We start from the raw sequence: 21,238 nt of genomic DNA, 5'->3' as shown, positions 1-21,238 counted from the left end.
CATTTTTGTTGTGTTTTCCATTAAAAGTCACACTTTTATTCATCATAAGAGTTGCAAAATGAATAGAAAATATAGTCAAGACATTGACAAGATTAGAAATAATGATTTTTATTCTAAATAATAAGTTTTCAGCTGTGCTAACATCATAGCACAAGGGTTTTCAAGGGTTTTCTAATCATCCAATAGCCTTCTAACGCGATTAGCAAACACAATGTACCATTAGAACACTGGAAATGGGCCTCTATACACCTATGTACATATTCCATTAAAAACCAGACGTTTGCAGCTAGGAGAGTCGTTTAACACATTAACAATGTATAGAGTGTATTTCTGATTCTTTTAATGTTATATATGTATTGAAAAAAAATTTCCTTCAAAAATAAGGACATTTCTAAGTGACCCCAAACTTTTGAACGGTAGTGTATCTCCGTGGACAGGCCGTTCCAAAGCCAAGGCGCTCTGACGGAGAAGGCACGGTCAACCCTGGTTTTGAGCCTCGGACCTCGGAACAGTTAAAAGAGATCCGCCCATGGATCTAAGGCTGTGAACAGGCTCAGCATGTCTGTGTATTCAGGGGCTAGACCTCGACGAGCCTTAAAGTGATCAGTAAAAAATTCAAATCAGTTCTAAAACGTACAGGGAGAAAGTGGAGTGAAGCCAAGATTAGAGTAAAATTTGGGTAATTTTTTATTGGACTCCAATAGATTTATTTAGTCAAAATTTCAGCCCACAAATTGTGTAAATTCAGGCGTCATCTTTGCGCTCCTCACAGCTTTTGTCAATCTTTGGCAATTTGAGGCATTTGCAAGGTCTAACATTCAAAATTCTCACCATTTTACATTTAATGCAGTTGAGTAACTGGTATAAAACAACACCTCGACAGGTTTCAGCCTCAGGTGTATACACTTTATTAAATAATCAATCACAACACAATAAAGTATTAAATGAATTGAATGATTACACCACATAAACGCACACTCAGAAACACATATTGTATGTTTTTGTGATTTATTTAATGATTTAATTGTTTTAATTTTACACTTGATTAAACTTGATTAAAATAATCTACTTTGAACTAATCACAGTAGTGTCCTAACTACTGTACCTACTCGTAATTATACAGTATGGCAGTCTTGTGTCAAATGACAACTGATTAATAATTGGTCTTATTGGAGACAATGAAAGGGAAAGGACAAAGCAGCACTGAGGATCTTGTATCAGCGTTTCCATAGCAACACAATATAAAATTACGGTGTGGACTTTAAACAGAGGCGGGGAGAACGGGTGACGCAGGTCACAGACAACTCTTCTTCCTCGACACAAACAAAGGAGCTGCACCAATGGTGAGCACTATGAACTTTTTTCTCAGAAATGAACTTTTAAAAAAATGTTTTCTTTTCTTTCTTTGAACAAAATAAGACAAGGTGATCTTTTATTGCTCTTACCTGAGAAGTAATGCCATGTTTATGTCACGTTGCAGGCTAAATTCTTCACACCGGTCCAAATCAATGGTAAGCAGCACTACACGTCCTTTCAAATCAATAATTTATCCTGCATTTTTCTTCACTAACAACTGACTATAACTAACGAGTGATTATATAATCATACTGAACATGTCCATGCATTTCCTTTAAAGAGTTCAAGGAGTGTTTCTCCTTGTATGACAAGAAGCAAAAGGGCAAGATTGACGCCAAAGACCTGATCACAGTCATGCGCTGCCTTGGTACAAGTCCCACATTCGGTGAAATTGAAAGGCACCTGCAAGTTCACAAGATCGGTAAAGTACAAAATAATTCTAGTTTCTAATAAAGGTTGGAAAAGCTTGTTCAGATCATGAGGTTGAAGAGGTGAATACACTACACTAAAACTTTGCTATAGATAAAGTCTTTGAGTGACACTATTCTGTGGTTATATGTATACATCGTTCAAAAGTTTGGGGTCACCTATACAATTTTTTGGTGTTTTCCAATAAAAGTCACACTTTTATTCATCAAAAGAGTTGAAAAATGAATAGATAATATAGTCATGGGCCTCTATAAACCAGACGTTTGCAGCTAGAATAGTCGTTTACCACATTAACAATGTATAGAGTGTATTTCTGATGCATTTAATGTTATATTCATTGAAAAAAAGTGATTTTCCCTCAAAAATATTTTTCAAGTAACCCTAAACTTTTGAATGGTAGTGTATATGTATACATACAGTACGTCACTACTATAAACACTAAGCACAGAGGCAGGAACAAGAGCTTGTTTGTATGTGTTTAATAATGTATGATTCTGAATACTGTACTGTATGTTTCCTATAGAGACGTTTTATTGTTTAGCTGAATGTGCAGCAGTTTTCTTTTCTTCCAAAAGGGTCCTTCTACAAGGGCTGAGGTTCTACCTGGAACCATTTCCCAAAGGGTTTTTCAAGGGTTCTTGGTTACACTAATGGTTCCAGTAAGAACCATTTTGATCCAGAGAACTCTTTAAAACTCCTTTCCTGTATAAAGGGTATTAAAAGGGTTCTTGGTGGAACCCCAGCAAAATGGTTCCAGGTGGAACCTTTATAAATAGGTTCTACCTGGAGCCAAAAAGGGTTCTCCTATGAGGACAAGCTGAAGAACCTTATATGGTTCTACTTAGCACTTTTATTTGGAGTGTGCACAGTCCTGTATTTTTTTGTTGACTTTTGCATCATCTCCTGATTGTTTGACAACAACATTATTTTGTGCAACACCAGAAAAGACAGGTGAGCTGGACTTCTCATCGTTCCTGACGATGATGCACAGACAGAAACAACAGGAAGACCCCAAGACAGAAATCCTGGAGGCCTTGAGGATGACGGACAAACAAAAGAAGGGCTTCATTTCAGCGTCGGAGCTGCGGGCCAAGCTCACCATGTTAGGAGAGAAGCTCACTGACAGAGAAGGTAAAGTAACACCCAAGTCTGTCGAACCTGGGCGACAGCAAACGCGTAATAAATACAGGTTTTTTTTTACTCATTGTGATGTAGCAAAATTGCCCTCATGTTTTACTGAAGAAGACCTGAAACTATTTATGTAGACCATTTACTCCTGAGGAAAATGTTCATTGATATATTGTAAATCAAGTAAGAAGTAGACTCAAGTAGACAAATGGAACTTGTTTTGCGGACAGTGGAGTGGCCCCCTAGTGGTTTGTCGGGGTCAGCCCTATGTTCCCACATTTCTTAAATTGAGTGTCAGCGCAGTCTTGGAGTGACGTCAGGAGTACATTTCACTGCTTGTTGTACAGGTATAAAAAAATCGGTATGAGGTTTTGTCACTCGACAGAAACCGCATGATGAAGTAGCGGTTTTAAGTTTGGAAGCTAGCTCACTCTGTCAAATCACCGGCCGCGGGAACGAGTGGCAAACCCTTAACTACCAGGCAGGGTTAGAAATGTGGGAACATGGGGCCTAATTTTGAAAAAACATAGAAATATCGGAACATAGGGCTGTGGGAACATAGGCACGCTCCTGGTTTGTCAATATATTCATTTAAAAAGAGCATAAAATGAAAGAAACCATGAATTTTAACTACTAGTGCAGTGCCCGTAGGAAGTATGTACTCCTATAGTGGGAGCTGAAGAAGATTTTTCAGTTATGTTAATGCATGATAAGGAACTTAAAGGCTAACATAATACAAACACTGTGCAACCTCATTAGGCACAACGCAATTTAGTTTATTTTCCTAATAACATTAGCGTAGCTAGCTGCTTTGTGACTGTCAGTCACGCACAACATTGAGCTACGCTAATGCTAATGCTGGTTGCACAGTGTTTGTATTATGTTGGCCCTATGCTCATGCTAATCGTAGCCCTGCTAGCTTACCTAACTTAGGAAACAGGTTTGCCAAGTTAGCCGCAAATTAGTAGCATGCTAATGCAAGAAAAAATATATATGTGCATGCGTATCAATGGACACCTCGTTGTTTCTGTGGCAGCTGATGATGCCAGGTGTAGCGTGATAAATCGTCCAAAATTTAAATTCCTCCAGAAAAATTGCGCGATCTGACCAGTGGTCAGCGAGATATCAAAGCCAGACACTAGCTTCACAGATATATGATAATTGATATGAGTTCCTCATCATTTACCAAACTTGTTAAGACACAAACTGATGGCGAATCCCTGTTTGCAGGACTTTATATTCAGGATTAGTCAGTTCCAACTATTTCCACTCATTAAGCTAAAATATTATCCGGCCGCACATGAGACTCTAGAACTTCTCATTTGACTTGAAGCCGATTGATGCGTCTTGTTTCTCGTAAGAAGAAGTTATTCCTATCTTATACTGCAGTAAAAGTACAAAGTGGATAATGACTTTCCTGACATGTAACCGTCTTTGAAAGCAGCGAAGTAATGACAAGGAAGGCAGACTTCAAAATCTCCTGCAGTTAAAACTGAGGGCTTGATTTTGATGGCATTTGTGTTTCGAAGCCCGAATGTAATTATTGGGACAGTTACTGGCTGCTTCCCTGTGGAGGCACATCCATCATAGTGATGGATTCCCTGACCACAGAGGCAGATATTGATGCCTCTTTGGTAAATGAGCAGGAAACTGCAGTGAAGATGATCTCACTGTACACACTGGTACACAAGTTTGACTTCTCAGAAGTGTTTTAAGGGAGACTTTCTGATTGACATAAGCCTCTGCATTTATCCATGAAAGTAGTCGCACAAATATACAGTATGTACATTTTGTGTTTTTGACAAACAGCTGCTCATGTTGAATTATTTTATTCACCAGATTAGAAAACACCGTTGAACAAAAACAATCATTCCAGATTTTGCTTTTCACAGAGCAAATGTGATTTAATGATAGCTGCGGGTACAACAGACACACACAGTCCGCTTCAGCAGAGAGGTTATGGCCTTTGTTCGGTACAAAAACAAACAAACGAGAACGAAAGGCAAAGAGCAGCAGAGATGATCGTCACACACACAAGAGTTCTCAGGTGTTTTCTGTGTCGTCTCTTTCCAGTGGACGAGCTCTTCAGAGAGGCTAACGTCAAGTCGAGCGGGACCGTCAATTACGAAGAGTTCACCAAGATGGTTACACTGCCACCAGTGGATTACTGATGACACTGAAGTTCACAACAGTTGATGATGATGAAGAAAGTGACGTTACATGCCGCCAACTGATGAAGTGAAAGCTTGCTGGATTAAAACAACGTGTTCTGAATATTTCGGATTATTTAGTAGAGTGCAGAATGTTTTTGATCTAACTCTTTGTTAAGCCTTTGCTGTTTTTACTGCCTCTTGTCTAACACGATATTAAATCGGGCTGATATTTAATTAACTTCACTAAAACAAGAGTGCATTTTAAATGAATGACTCCTAACTCATTTAGTACTACACAGTTGCCTGGGGACAGCATGTACATTAATCAGTGTGAGTGTGAGGTTCAATAATAAAAAGCTGTGTTCGTATGACAATGTAAATGACATGTAATTCAGCCCAAGAGCATAACTTTGATTTTTTTTTCCCCCCTCATATACACTTTGCTGACATGTAGTTTGATATACTGTACGGCAAAGACAATTATTCTCAAAAAGATTAAAGCAGCTTTAAGAAATACGAGATAATACGATTGCACTGCAGCTGCCTGAGTCCTGTGCTTGTTTTCCAGTTTCTGCTGAAACCCAGAGTCAGAGTCTGTAAACAAGAGCACAGGAGCTGAACGTGTCAAATGGCAGGAGTTAAGTTTGTCCAAGACAAGAAAATGGCAAAAAAACAACAACAACAACGTACTGTACAGTATAAACCTAATAACACATGAACATTGCTGAATATAACATGCAATGAAACTGTTACTTAAAGTCCCTCCATTTTCAACACAACAGCTAAAGTATTTATTTTGGAATGATTAAATCAAATGGTTAATTTAAAAAAAAAAAAACATCTATGACATCTAATTATTTAATATTCAAGTAAATAAGGCAAATAACCTGCCAAAACCCAACCACAAACACCTGAGCCTGTGTGGCCTCAAGCACCTGGAGTATTCCTCCTGCGTCTCCACTGTGTTCACATTTATTTTGTAATTTAAAATTAAAATGTGCTGTAAAGCCAGAGTGTGACGTTAAACAACCGAAACCTGCTTTGTGCGACAGCTGTTGACAGCTTGGTAACTTTAAAGCTTCGGTTTCCTTGGCATTTGACGTGGCGTGAAATATGTTTGCCAAGAGTGATCAGCTGCTGCTTTTACATAAGTGGTTTTCCCTGTTCTGTTTTTCCCATTTCAGTGTTTCCTCTTCAGATGATACAAGTGACACAGGAATGGGGTTGTCACGCAAGGTTAATGTTGCGGCCACCTGTCGTCAGATATTGTGTTTTTTCTTTATTTTGGCTGAGTAAACATGTTTGTCTACTTCTGTCTGACATCAAAAACAAGTGAATATTTAAATTTTACCAACAGTGGTGACTGGGGGATGGTTGTAAAATGTGTATGGATAATTGTGTCTGTATTCCACATGTGAGGAAGTAGCACCCTGTGGCTAACAGACATTTGTTTTGAAGAAATAATAGTTTTGACATTTTTTAGTATTTTATCTCTATTTCCATTCAATTGCGTTGCACTACAGGTTACTTCTTGTGTTTTAGTCAGTTGTACGGTTACGACGGAGGATGGGCCACATTGAGAGTTTTTTTTTTTTCACAGACTTCGAGAATAAAGTCTTAATTTACGAGAATAAGGTCGTAAATTTTACGAGAATTAAGTCGTACATTTACAACTTTATTCATCGTACATTTCTCGTCTCATCTTCTAAAACAACAGGTTAGAATATTACCACTTTATTTTCGTAAATGTACGACTTTATCAAAAATTAAATTAAAGGTGTTATAATATGCAAAGTCAACTTTTTAATAATTTTAATACTTATATTTGGGACTCTGGCGGCCCTATGAGTCGGCAAAGTGTGAAAAGAATTACTCACTAATGTTTTTTGGTCCGCCTCAGTCTAAGTACAGAAGATAAAACACGTGATGTTGACTTCCGTGCTCATTGCTACGTCACAATGAGACATTCCTTGAATTGTCCTCTCACGAGGCTCCGCTTTGTCCCTAAAAAACGCGAGAGTTCAGTCTGCGAAGTGTTCTATTCTTGTCTGCACAGTGCAGCACAGAGTTCTACACAAACTTCCAGCCTCAGAGGATTTACGTGTCCAGTGGATACATTTTATATATGATGGCAATGTGCCGGCTAGAGTCAGCAAATGATGGATTTTCCAAATGCTAACTGTTGTTAGCTGCTGGAGCCTCAGTGACGCTGACGTAGTTTCCTGTGTCTCATTTGCATTTAAAGAGACAGGCACTCAGAAGCAAGCGTTCTCAACAGGGCTGTTTTGGCAGAGTGATTGAACTGCTGTGGTGCTTCATCCTTAAGGTATTTTGACCAAAGCATGTCACAGACATGTTCATTAGGACACCAACTAGGTTAACTTGGAGAAATAGGGTATAATGTCTCCTTTAAGACTATTCTGGAAGTCAGTGATTTTTTGTTTTCTCAATGTGGCCCTAATACTCCATCGTAATAAGGTAAACTAGTTCAAAGCTTCAAAACAGAAACTGAAAATATTGTCATAAATGTTTAGTCCCTCAATCAGCCACCATTTTGGTATGTGTGATAATGGGGGAGGAGCAAAGCTTAGTAAACAATCAGTTGTGCACCACTTAGTTTGAAGTTTTATAAAAAACAGCACCACATGACTCGTAAAAACACACTGCAAATGTTACACCCGTTGTCTGTTTGTCTCTGTCCAGTTTGTTGCTGTCCATAAAATTAGAGCATTGTACCAACAATAACAGTTAATGAGCGATAACCTATGTATGCAATTTAATGCAACGCCATATCTGTTACAAGCAAATACTGATTCATAAAATCACTATACTACATATATAAAAAAGTGCAAACAAATGTTTACATTCTCATAATTTACTGATGTTTTGTTATTGGTCTAATCATTTTTCAGTCCAAATGTAATGATTCCACCATCACAGAGATGAGTTCATAATTTAGCTTCTTGTGGTGGAGAAATCATGGAAAAGGCTCAGGAAATGATGATGTGCACTGTATTTCATCACTCAGCGGTGGAACGACTATTCCTGTCGATGAGACATGTCAGTGCACTGTTGCACCTCAGTGGCGTTGCGCTGTGCTGCCGGGGAGGCGGGAGCGCTGGCTGCAGGTTTTGCAGCACTGTGCTTGTACATTGGCCAGGTGGCAGCGGCCGAGCAAACGGAGAGTCTGGCAGAAACGGATCGTCAAGTGGTCGCGAAGACAAACTGCTCCTACAAAGAAAGTACAGAGAGAGAGAGGGATCAAACACAAAGGTGGAATACAAACCTAATTAACATGGTACCCAGCTGCCTGTTGTGTCATTACTAAATGAATCAAAGTCATATTAGGGCTGTGATTTCATATTATAAATTAAAATCACATCAGGGAGGATGTGATTCTCGGGTCAGCCGAACAATTACAGTGAACTGTGGCTAAACAGTCGCCAGTAATTAAATCTAAAGCTGCAAAAGGTAAATGACATTAGTTTGTTTATGTCTTTTTTTCTCCTCTGTGCATTGTAATGTTTCAAGGTGTGTGTTTCAAGGATGTGTGTGTTTTTTTTAATTATTAATCTCGGCACGTCAAACTTTAAATATGACAAACTTTTAAACTCAAATCAAATTCAAAATTTTGAGAAATTTCACATTAGCCGCCACTACATGATGGCATAGATGTGAGTAACGCAACACTAGTGGATACAAATAAAAACACACTCCTTAAAGCGGAACTCGACCAGAAGTTCCTATTAACGCTGTTTTTTTTAGTGTGTATCTGCGTCATTACCTTGTTTAAAAAGCCCTGAAGTTTCGTAACAAACAGTTCAGCCATTGCTGAGAACGCTGTGTTTATTGTAATCTCAGGGCTCAACGAGATCTCTGAAACTCCCGTAATAGTTACGTAAACAGCGGTTCTCCTGAACAGCAGATCGTCCTGCTCCGGGCACTAGTCAGAGCACATCTGGTTGCGTACATTGAACCGCAGAAGAAGAATAACGTCCGTTGTCTTCTGACTCTATGTTAATGACATCTTCTAATGACCACGATGACAGTGTATGAAGCTGTCCAATCTAACCTGTACGAGTGTTAGCACTGAACCGAATGAACTGCTTTTCTGATACTTTATCATTGTCAATATTATTATTATTATTATTATTATTATTATTCATTACATTTATAGAGCGCTTATCTAGACACCCAAAGCGCTTTACAATTTGGCTATTATTAATTAACACATTCTCACTGGTGGTGGTAAGCTACATGTAGCCACAGCTGCTCTGGAGCAGACTGACGGAAGCGTGGCTGCCAATGTGCGCCAAACGGCCCCTCCGACCACCACAATCATTCATACATACATAGCATGTTTTTTCGAACTGTGGGAGGAAGCCGGAGAACCCGGAGAAAACCCACGCACACACAGGGAGAACATGCAAACTCCTTGCAGAAAGGCTCTTCATCGTTTACTTTAAGTGACATTCTTTTATTTAATTAGACATCACTCTGCTGGTCTGACAAGATTAAACCTAAAAATAGTAAAGCAAAGTAAACCACTAGAGTAAGCTAATTTGTAGCCGTTTTTATTTTCCCCTCCACTGCAGCAGTTGCGGAATATTTACACACTCATTCAACTATAGTTCAGGGACGTCTGTGCACAAAACAATGTGTAATAAAAGCTTTTTGTAGCTGTTATGAAAAGGAAAAAGTCTAAATAAATGTCACAAGGTAGGTGTTGTCTTCAGATAGAAAAAATAATTCTAATTTGCAGTTAGCCCCTTAGTATTAGTCCTCCAGAGATTTTCATAGTAAGGATTAAGTCCCCGACACTCTAGATGCTTTCCTTCTGCAGATGTGGCCCACTGATTCTGTTCCTCTCTACATTTCCTTTGCTTTTCCTGTTAATAAGAAATGGCTCCAACGTCCAATGTGTTCAATAGATTTCCAAAAACCATGTACACTGGAACTCATCAACCTGTTGCAAACCTGCTATGTTTGAGGACAACCAACTATAGAAGTGACAACATCGTCTTGCCTGCTCAGACCACAGTTAGCGTCCACGTTTGTGAGAGGCTGAGGCAACTGCTGATGGCAGATCAAGTATTGGAGGTCAATTATAAAACCTGCTGCAAGAGCAGTGTTATTGTGCTTTTTAGTTTTACCAAAATGAAACTCGACAGAATAAAAAAAAAAAGACTTGCTTGAATTTTACAAAGCAGAAAAGATTCAAGTTTTTTTTTGGATACATATTTTTGGAGATAAATGCTCTCGTTGACCTGCAGACCTTCAACTTTGAGTCATTCAAATAATTCAGTCAGTTTTCCTGTGAAGAAAATGCAGTACAGTTATGAAATTACACAATTGCAAACCTGCAATTACATTAAAAAAGGTATTAAGCAGGCATTGACATGTAGCACATGGGGTCAATGCTTCAACATTCTCATCTTCTGAACACCTATGTCAACAGTATACGGGTTAGCTCAGTAAACAGTTTTCCTCTCACCGTTTTTAAAAATACAAACCATAGATCAGTGCCGTTATGTCTTTTCTGCCCCTTGACATTCATTAACATCGTGGGTTTGAATTGATTCCTACAAAATCCTTGTCAAAGTGCCAGAGGGTTAATCACAGCATCATAAGTGGACAAGGATCAGCAGGAAAGGAATAGAATAGATGAAGAACACATGTATTCGTAGAGAGGCTGTTGAGCAACAGTCAGTAAACTGGGTCCCTACATTATTTGTTCATGTGTAGTCATTCGACACACTCCAAACACACCACCACTCAGTTCTCCTCTTCACCACCTGTGCCTCAAGGACACAGTTAAGCTCTTAAATGCGTCAAAGTGTTCATCAGCGAGTCTCAACCAGTGTTGACCTGACATTCGGAGCAAGCATTATTGGGTTTTAGAGCTTTTTACACAATCTCCATGAAGGTGCTCTCATACCCTCGTGACTTAGGTTACATCTGTTGTTTACAGCATAGGCCAGTGAAACAAGTATTAACTGTAAAGCATGACATTAGGTTCTGTTAAATAAAAGCCAAACATGCCATGTCCATTAAAGTAGTGTACAGTTCCGACGTAAAACTTCACTTTCGGTTCCTCATTACATGCTGTAGATTGTTGGTATGTACCAGTCATCTGCACTTCAAGGCTGTATTGCTGGTGTGCACCTTTAAAATACACTGACAAATGTTGGTCATTCAGCAGTTTCACATTTTGTCAGTGTATTTTTGTTGTCTTCAAATTCAAATTAAGCTGCGAACCAGAGGTGGGGGACTCAAGTCACAGACTCTACTTTGACTTAACACAAACTTGAGACTTGCTTGACTAACCTTGGTCTCGACTTGACTGAGACTTAGACTTGAGTAAAAATGACTCCAAATGACTTCACTTATGTAATATCTACATTTTCTCAAATATTGAGTAGTCACTGTTACAATTTGTGGGACACATTGGTTGTCTGCTTTGGCAGATTTGTGTACAAACCTGGCAACTGAATGACACCAACACCACTACATGACACTAAAAATCCCACAAAGGAAGGTAAGAATGGAAGTCAGTTGATTTTTGTTTTAATCTAACCCTAGTTAATGTCTTGGTGTCAAAAGCTGGTTATGATTCGTGTCTAACATTTGAAATGCATGTCCATGGTTTTAATGTAGCCTAATGTCAGTTTTCTTTACATTTTAGGCTCAATAGTTTGATTTTTTTTAATGTTATTGATGTTAATTATATATATACACATGTATATACACACGTATATATGTATATATACACACACACGTATATACATCATACACACATATATACATATATACGTTCCACACACACACACAGGTGGTGAATTCTCTACAGGGTACACACACCAATTAATGATGCTCACCAATGAATGCTGTGAATTATTAAAACAGTGTGCAAATTTTTCAGCATCCCTCACAGCTTGTGATCTCCTGTGTGAAGCAAATCACAGATGACGCCTGGATACACTTGATAATGTCAAACCAAGAGAAGTATTATTAGAAATCAGTGTTTTCCCCCCATGTATTTTTTTTATTCAGAGAGTTGTTTTAAAAGCAAAAACATGATTCATAGCTCATCTTGAGCCTAAGATATAATGGTGAAATTATCTGTCTATCTTATTAACTACTTAATAAGATAGACAGATAATTATTAACTATCAGTCTGTCTTTTGGTGTCAGAGTTTGGGATCAGGGAGGTCAGAGCCTTCCACTGAGGGCAAGGGCCGCATGCAGAGTGAGCATCAACAAGAGCTCAGTGAAGTAAACTGAAAGAAGAAAAGGTCACTAATGTGAAATCCACATTTTCCTCTTTTTTTTTTATTCCGTCCCACGCTTTGAATCTGTATTCAAAGCATGAGAACAGATTAGAACACAAGCACTGTCCATATGAAGGATGAACTTGTATTAACTCATCCTCCTGCTGTCTAAGAAACCAACCTTGACTTCATCGAGGGATATTTGATTTATTGGTGGGCAACCAAAAAGAATGTGTCCATGTTTCATGGGAAGTTACAGGTACAGACTCTTGACAAAAAACATTAACATGCTCCTTGGTTCTTGACTAGGAACCAGACACTGGGGAATGTTATGTTGACACATGGCCTTTTTTAAATGTCAGATGAACTGTTTGTCCAAGCCAGATCAATCCTGACACGTGTCCAGTTCAACATTTATGCTTAGGTGTTAAGAAAATGAGAAAAAGTATAGTGGACGAGGTTTGCTACACAAACACAATCGTGCATTCTCATTGGAATAAGTGCAAAGGATAAAGTTACCTCCTGCTACATCACTTAACATTCCTATCACATTTAGTCTCCACTAAACTTTATAAGAGACCTGTATTACATTTGGGATCAGCTTTTGAATCAACGCAGCTTCTCATAAGCAGCATATGTCACAGGACGAGAAGACTAGAATAATATTACCTGACATAATCTGTTTTCAGATGATGAACACAGCATACAAATAATGTGACATTGTCTCCAAACTGAGGCAGAATAATAACACCAGCATACATTATGCACTAAAGTTCTTCATAATATCACTTTCATAAAAATACGAGGTCCGTGTGATCTTTTTGTTGGAGGTGGATGCTGATTGACTGCTTGCATACAGCAGCTATTTGGACACTGTTGCTCAGCTGATGGGATGAGTAAAAAAATGTATAACTGTGTTTGTAAACCACATACTTATGAGTATTCATGCGCTATAAATGATGAATTCAATATTTATTAATGCTTAAAGGCGCCATATGTAAGAATGTGGCCAAAAACAGTTACTACACTCAAATTCAAAATACTGCAGAGAGTCGTATCCGCCTCCCCCTCCACCTCCTCCCTCCAGACTCGAGGTTGCCAGAGCGGTTGGCGTATCTTCCGTCAGCAACGAGCCAGGAGCGACTATGTTGAGCGACGAATCCTACGCTGTAAATTCCTCGTTTGTTTGCTAAGTAATCATTTATTTATTGCAATTACAGAGAGACCTACAAACTCTCTCGTCGATACTAAATGTAGATCAGTCGCTGTGTTGTTGTTATGCTTATTGAGCCAATGCAGACACGGTAGTGAGAAACATTCACTGATGTGATGAATGTCAGTTACCCGTATGTGGACTTGTCGCATCAGGTTAGGAGCACTAACCCTGCGTTGTTTATGAGAACACCAAACATAGTGTCAGGAGTGGGATTTGAACCCATGGTGGTTGTGGCATAAGTGTAGCACTTCGAAATGACACTAAGCTAAAATGTAAGATTTCGTATTGTCCAGCTGCTGCTGGCAAACGCGCCGAACAGCGGCTGGACATTGAGTGGACCTGATGCCCATGCCAGGACAGTGCTAATGCTGCTAGCGTTAGCTGTGCTGCTAACATTTGTTTCTATGATCGAAATGAATAGCGTTACTACTCGACAGTACATAAGAAATGTCCATCCCCGCCTGCTATGATGCTAACTTAGTTAGCCAAGCTTAATTCTCTGTCTCGGAGAAGAGTAGCCAATTCTGCATCCGTTTTGAAATTCCTCTCAGCTTTCAACTCTCTTCACCGTTCAAAAGCATGTCCTATATAGAGCCTCGCTTTGCCGCAAACTTTATCTTGGCGTTTTTGACATTCGTACCGAGGTCTTTTAGGTTTCCTTCTCTCCTTCCTTGTAGCTCAGACGTGACTGGCAATCCGTAGTTGCTCGGCAGCTGAGACTACTGACTACAATGATTGGTAGACGGCGGTAGGTGGCGCCACATGACAAAACATAATTTCAAAACATAAACATGATTTAAACAAGATTTTTTTTTAATGAAATATTAAAATATGAATAAATGAATAAAATATTTTGCTTTTACTGTTGCTGTTGGTTCGGTAAGTTATATGAATATCATTCCTGAGTCTCTGTGACATATTTAACACAGGATTGTACGGCCAGTTGCTTTAGATTTATTCCATAATGCACATTTAGCTAATGTTAATAGTGTATACCGTTTTTTCCTCTTTTATGAAATTTGACCAAAAACTCTAAAAAAAAAAAAAAAACATAACCAGCTGTTTGCTGCGGAAATTATCATATGCTTCAAACATTTGTGATAAGACTTCAGTGTGCTGTCAAAATGTCAGCAAAACAGGCGTTGAGAATGCAGAAAACAGGCTGCCCGCTGAGGACAGAGGGACTGTGATTTCATATGCGATATATAAAATAGAAATGTCACTGAACGAAAAGAGGACGACAGCAGAAACAGAATGTAAAATTGTTTGGATGAGCTGCAGAAAGCACAAATATCAAATCCGTAAAACAGATTTTTTTTTGTTTATTGTAACGTAGATTATGAGAAGGATGAAGGCAGGACGATTGCAGCTACAACACGTGTTTGTCTGCAGTGAAGCACACATACCTACACCTCCAGTGCAAAAGTGGAGGCCTGTCAAGGTCTTCAAAGAGAGCAGTACATCAAAGTCATTATGTAAACCTCTCTCTGCTGTCGTTATAAAAGTTTTAGGGACACTGTGTCACAGTATCCAGCCCAGTCAAGCGCAGTGGATGGGAATGTCAAAATCGTGAATGATGTGTTTCACGCAAAAGCAGATAAATTGCCTATAATTTACTGTTGTGAATAGTTCCTTTGTCTGCAATTGTCTTGTGTGGAAAAAATGCTGCACGCCAGTCTAACAAAGAAGACCTTTGAGGATAGTGTAGTCCGCCTTTCCACTCAACTTGTGATGTTGCATCATTATAGAAAGTGCTGGTGGATTCCCAGAGAAAGCAATGCTGCCACTGACAGATAAGTGTTGCAAGGCTTCTCGAAGTTAAGAGGTTTTCGGTGCCCTGGAAATGTTGCGAAACACCAGAGAGAGAGAGTGTTGCACGACTTTAAAGTGAACTAACTCCACCTCCAACAACTTCAAGGTCCAGAATTTAGGAAGTAATAAGGTAGTAAACGACTATTGCTTCACATGATCAACACAGCTGAGACCTTAAGGCGATTACTGAATTGTGAAATAGGGATTGATTATGTCCCTTTGTACAGTATATTACCTTGAAACTTCATTGTGTGATGCTGCCTTCTCTTTCTTGAGCTGTTCCTATTATGAGAGCAATTAGTCAGATTAGATCAGTCGGCTGTAATGTGGATTTATCCACGGTTTAATTCACATAATTCATATGCATACATTTAATCGGCAGACGCTGTGCGCCACTTGTTGTTTTCTGGCCTTGGAAGATTAACTATATGCAATGAAAAATACAATATATACAATGAAAAAAGAAATAGGACTTTAGATGTTTTTGTTTAGAACAAGCCCTTTTATATGGATTAGATTTTTTTTTTCACAGAGCCATGTTTATCAGTACAAACAACACTTGTCCCCTTGAAGAATAGAAAGGAAGTGGTGAAGGGAATCGATTAGAAAGTCTATTGCTTATGTTTTATATGTGAAGCAAAAAAGGACTTTGTTTAGCGATATTTAAATGAAGCAAATGGTGACAATGATTTACATTATAATGAGTAAGTAACACAGAATTCTTATCTAAGGACATCTTTGGCAGCAGAATAATACAGCATGGTAATTTCAAAATAGCGGTCCTTGAATTAACTTGAATAGGCACATGGCAGAGTAGTGGCGAGCACTTTTGCCTCAGAGCAAAAAGGTCACTGGTTAGAATCCCAGTTTGACCGAGGGCCTTCCTGTGTGGAGTTTGGAATGTGTGTGTGTATTTTCTCCAGATTTTCTCACAGACCAAAAACATGCAGATTAGGTTACTTGGCGCATGACGCGTTTCCATGATAATTGACCGGAAATATGTTTTTACGTGACTCCAGATTGTTAAAATGAGTCTCTAAAGTAACGCTAAACTTTAAAAACAGAGGCACACATACGCAGCACACAGGTACGCTGGTTATTTGTAGCGCTGGTCTTTTCGTTTAATAAACAGACTGCTCCAGTTCGACTGTAGGCGCGCCAACGGCGCTAAAAGGAGCTAATGCAGCTAATGGAGCTAACTGGACTCCGGTGCCACGGCACAGTCAGTCGTCATGGAAACGTGCCATGCGTTACCTTGTGCCCAGCACTAATTTTAAAGCAGAAGCTTTACATATTAAAATCTTACATTTCATGAGAAAGTGCTGATTCTTTCAGTGAGTTAATCATTTCAAATTGTTGATTCATCTGTCATCATCAGGCTTACTGGATTTGATTGCCCAAAAAAGCAGTCAAGACTCTTATCCGATCTGCTTGGTTTGACATTCAAAGAGAAATCTGGAGACATGACTGGCAGAGCATAAAATTAGCTCCTGCTAAAAATGGAATGACTGTGGTCCCCTTAACGTGAACCAAAATCTATCATCAAGAATACATGCTGTATGTTTACAGATGTAGATGCTGCTTAATTGCTCATGCCACTGACATCTCAATTCCACAAGTTTTTATTTTATACTGGAATGTACATCAAAGAAGGGAAGCCACGTGACTGCAGTCAAGAATAAATAAATGATTTATTCAAATGTATTCAAAAAATGTTCTGCATCAAGTCTTTGAATCGAGCTTCAGTGAGGGCGGAGAAAACTGACAAAAGCTATCGCAGTAAATCAGCCACAGTAAATTGACTTGCACTTCAGAATAAGGACGGTTATTGTTCTTTGGGCAGTCTGGTCATTGTGTGATAGAAAACAGGAGGGTTGTCAGAGTGGCTTTGGTGTTGAAAGCAACAAAATAAAGTCAGTGAAGCAGAATGAAAATCAAATCAATACTAAAGTGCTGCGATTAGTTGCTTCTATTAGTGTTGTTCTTACCCCCCCCCACACACACACACACTTGCCCACCCAGTCCATCCCCTCCATGCTGAGCTGAGTCATTACAGCAGCACATTCAGCCACAGACTCAGAGCACAGCAGGGGAACATTTTTCTTTTTTTATTTTACCTTCAACAATCAGACAACAACAGGATACTGTGCAACACCACAGCACCCAGAGTGTAAGACTTTAAAGCCAACAATCAAGAGTAAAACCAGTGCTTTGCTCAATTACATCAGTAATCTGTTTTTCACGGACAAATCCCACAGTACATAAATATCTATGCTTGTTGAAATGTGGACTTCAGATACTTTTATTGTTCCTCTTTGGGGTAAACTTGGTTGGCAATAGATGACAGATGACCACAATCACAACATAAAAGCATTTCTATTTTTAACTTATTAATTTTGGATTCTGTTTCATTCTACTTTAATGTTACTACATTTCCTCTTGGGCTGCTACTTTGTTATTCCTCTCTGTGTTAAATTGAATTTCACAGTGGGGGAGGTCAGTGAGGGTACATTGACATCGTACTCACCAGAGGGGGTGCTGTCACACTCCTGTAAGTTGCACTTCTGGGATCTCACAGGCTTTGGCTCGTGGTCACACTGACTATGATCCACTTCTTCGTCTGTCTCAGCCTTTGTGTTTACACATATGATGAGTCGATGCTGGACTCCACTACCACAAGACGCAGAGCACTGCAGAAACAGAGTCCAAAAATGTTTATGGTAACACTTTAGATTAAGGAACACATATTCACCATTAACAATACTACTTATTACTAATAAAGGAATATATAAGCAGCATACTAGCACTTTATTAGTAATCATTAAGCATGTATTAACACCGTATGCAGGCAAAATCTTAATTCATGTTGAAGTAAAATAAGGTTATGTAGAATGAGGTGTTAATACGTGCTTAATGATTACTAATAAAGGGCTAGTATGCTACTTATGTTAGTAAGCACCTAGTTAATGGTGAATACGTGTTCCCTAATCTAAAGTGTTACCATGTTTACAATGTTTTTCCAGACAGCTTAGCTGCATAAACATCTTTCTTGTTTTACAACTTTTAAAATCCTTTGAATTTTGTAGCCTTATTTGTTCGGCCAATTGTATTATTACTGTAATACAATATATTACAATATTACAATTACAATATTACTGTGATTGTGATTTTGACAACAATACATGATTATAAAAATGTGCTCAACTAAATTTCATCACTGGTTTTTAATGTCTGTTACATTCAAACCATTGTCAGTATATCAGTGTTTAGATCTCTTGCTGCCCGTCAACATTCCCAAGCTGCAAACAGGAAGTCATGTGTTGGTGGCAACAGTAACATTGTGCTAATAAACTGAGATGAATACAACAGGTTGGACTTTGACTGTAAACACAAAAACGTTTCAGAAATAAATTCCGACTGTTCAAAAAACCCTGCGCATGCTCTGTCGATGTATAAACACAAATGTTGATAAATAACGTTGATTGTATTACTTGACAGAGCCCGTTTCCATGTAAAGGACTCAAATAATTGTACAACAATCAAACACATTGTGTTGTTCACGACCAACAAAAATATGTCACACTTATTTATATTGTGTGGATGCAGGTTGCAATTACATATACATTGTGTACCATTTGTGTGTGGGGGTCAGTGTCTGTGACAGAACCGTGTGTTCAGGTTGCCATGGACGTGATAATCAATAAATGGTTACCAGACCCTTTTTTGTTGTCTCTGGTTATTGTGTTAAAGGGCAACATGGCTGTGAGTTCAATATATGCAGGGACACATGACACTTCAGTTCATTACAACATGACTTATTAGGGGTTTTTTTCACTGTAAAAATAAAGGTTTGTTTTGGGCAAATCACTAAGCACAACAGGAGGATCTGAAAAGTCAAATCAGTGCATGGAAACTAAACTAAGGACAACTATGATTCTGATTAGACCTGATTATAAAACTCATTTTGAATGCATTACACTGTGACTGCATAGATTCAGTGATAGTCATTACATATGTAAATGTATTAGGTTGAGTACAATAGCTACAAGGATTAACAAGACTCTGGAGTCACAGTTAAACCAGCAGCTGTTTGACCACAGTGAAACGATCGTGTGAATTTTAAGGAATATCTTCCCCCACCTGTTCATTCGAATAATCCTGCCTCTCAAAACACAGCAAATAAAGATGAGGTGGAGACTGAAGCCTTAAAGTTTCGAAACAAACAGTTAAGCCACTGCTGAGAACGCTGGGTTTTATTGTATTCTCAAGCTCTGCAAGTGGTCTAAAAAAGCCTGGTATCGTTACATAAGGATCATTTCTCCTGAACAGCGGATCCTCCTGTTCCGGGCACATCCGGTTGCCTACATTGAACCGCAGAAGAAGAAGAACAATGTCCGTTGTGGAGGTGTTTCACTTGCGACAGTGTCTTCTGACTCTGTGTCTGACTCCGGGTCAAAGTCGTAAAAGGGACTGCAACAGGGTGTCGTGACAAAGCCATTTTTAAACATTGTTAAAACAATGTTTTTATAATGAGTAGCAGTGCATCCACCATTCCAGAGGGGGGAGAGCTGTGTGTCTGAGAGCTGGTGTGCTAATTACGTTACTTCCAGGTACCTGGCCAATCACAAGACAGTTGAGAAAGCTGTTGTTGGCTGGCCAATCACAACACAGTCCGTCTTCTGGGGGTGAGATTTCGGTCAGAAACAGCACGACTGACGAGAGTTTCAGTAAGGAGAGATTTGGATTGTCTCATTTGTAGCAATAAGGAGGTTTTCGACCATAAAAAACAAGTTATTGTATGTAAGTAGACCTCCATAACTCACATATATGTGCGATAGGACCACTCCATGGGAGCTTTAAAATAGGTAAAACTGATTTACTGTGTGTGTGTGTGTGTGTGTGTGTGTGTGTGTGTGTGTGTGTGTGTGTGTGAGATGTACCTGTCCCCAAGATCCAGTAAGCCACTGAGCACAAGGCTGGCTGTTACATGATTGGATGTTGCTGGGCTCAAGGTACCTAGTGCATCGCTCGTCCTCCGGACATGTGACTATTCGCTGCTGCTCACCTCCTCCACACACCTCAGAGCACTAAAAACATACACACACACAAACAGGTTTTTATAGCTTAGTGAGGACACATCATTGACATAATGCATTCCCCAGCCGCTTACCCTAACCTTAACTATCACAACTAAGTGCTTAACCTTAACCCTTACCCTAAACTTGACCCTAAAACCAGGTCTTAACCCTGAAAAAGCTCTTTAAAGTTGTGAGGCCCAGACAAAATGAACCACAAAGGTAAGGTTTTTACATTGTTTGGACCTCACAAAGATATAAATACAAATTACACACACAAACACACAATTTCTGAGTCCTTATCTTAAACAGAAGTTTAAATGATGTTAAATTATAGCAGTATTGAATGACCAACCACTGCAGAATGTTACTGCAAAAGAGGCAATACACTGTTCTCTCTATGTTTTGAAAGCATGTCAACGAGAGAAATCGTTGTTTTTTTCATATTCAATTCAGTGTCTCCTCTGGGTTTGCTTTGATGGGGTTAAGAGGTTAAGTCTCAAAGACTCGCACCTCAATGAAAGCCATCGGCCCAGAAAATCACACACCAACAATAACAGACGCTCATGTCTCTGCAAGTCAATTTTCTTCAGCATTGAAATGGGTAGAAACTAATTAACAAAACTGAAACTTGGTGAGATTAGTAGGAGAAGTCAAGAGCTTATTTCCATTTTCACCTGACATGTAAATGATGTTATTGTTGTATTCTGGTATGCTGACATCTTGTCAGCATGTTATGTACAACTGATGTTCAGCATCATGTGCTTGTGCATGTGCATCATGTGCCTTTCAAATAAA

At 39.0% G+C, this 21,238-nt stretch overlaps 2 protein-coding genes across 2 annotated transcripts in view; one reads left to right on the top strand and one right to left on the bottom strand.

Annotated features, from left to right (window-relative positions):
* Nucleotides 1–1,178: 1,178 nt before the first annotated feature.
* Nucleotides 1,179–6,723, top strand: calml4a (calmodulin-like 4a; the record flags this gene model as incomplete). Its single annotated transcript, XM_083900538.1, has 5 exons — nt 1,179–1,214; nt 1,481–1,511; nt 1,637–1,777; nt 2,728–2,916; nt 4,987–6,723. 5 exons carry the CDS (start codon nt 1,179–1,181, stop codon nt 5,082–5,084), a joined length of 495 nt encoding a protein of 164 aa, XP_083756664.1. The 3' UTR covers nt 5,085–6,723.
* A 712-nt stretch (nt 6,724–7,435) lies between these two features.
* The window catches only part of adamts7 (a disintegrin-like and metallopeptidase (reprolysin type) with thrombospondin type 1 motif, 7), a gene marked incomplete at its 5' end in the record, with an annotated part of 81,792 nt that continues 67,989 nt past the window's right edge, over nt 7,436–21,238 (bottom strand). The window contains 3 exons of the mRNA XM_083900537.1: nt 7,436–8,297; nt 17,893–18,055; nt 20,306–20,452. Of these exons, the coding sequence (XP_083756663.1) occupies nt 8,146–8,297; nt 17,893–18,055; nt 20,306–20,452 (462 nt within the window). The 3' untranslated portion in view covers nt 7,436–8,145. The remainder of the gene's footprint in view (nt 8,298–17,892; nt 18,056–20,305; nt 20,453–21,238) is intronic.

Source organism: Microchirus variegatus (genome assembly GCF_963457635.1).
Source record: "Microchirus variegatus genome assembly, chromosome: 14".
Lineage (NCBI taxonomy): Eukaryota > Metazoa > Chordata > Actinopteri > Pleuronectiformes > Soleidae > Microchirus > Microchirus variegatus.
Note: the sequence above shows the minus strand (reverse complement) of the source record. Positions and strands in the feature narration are given on the sequence as shown.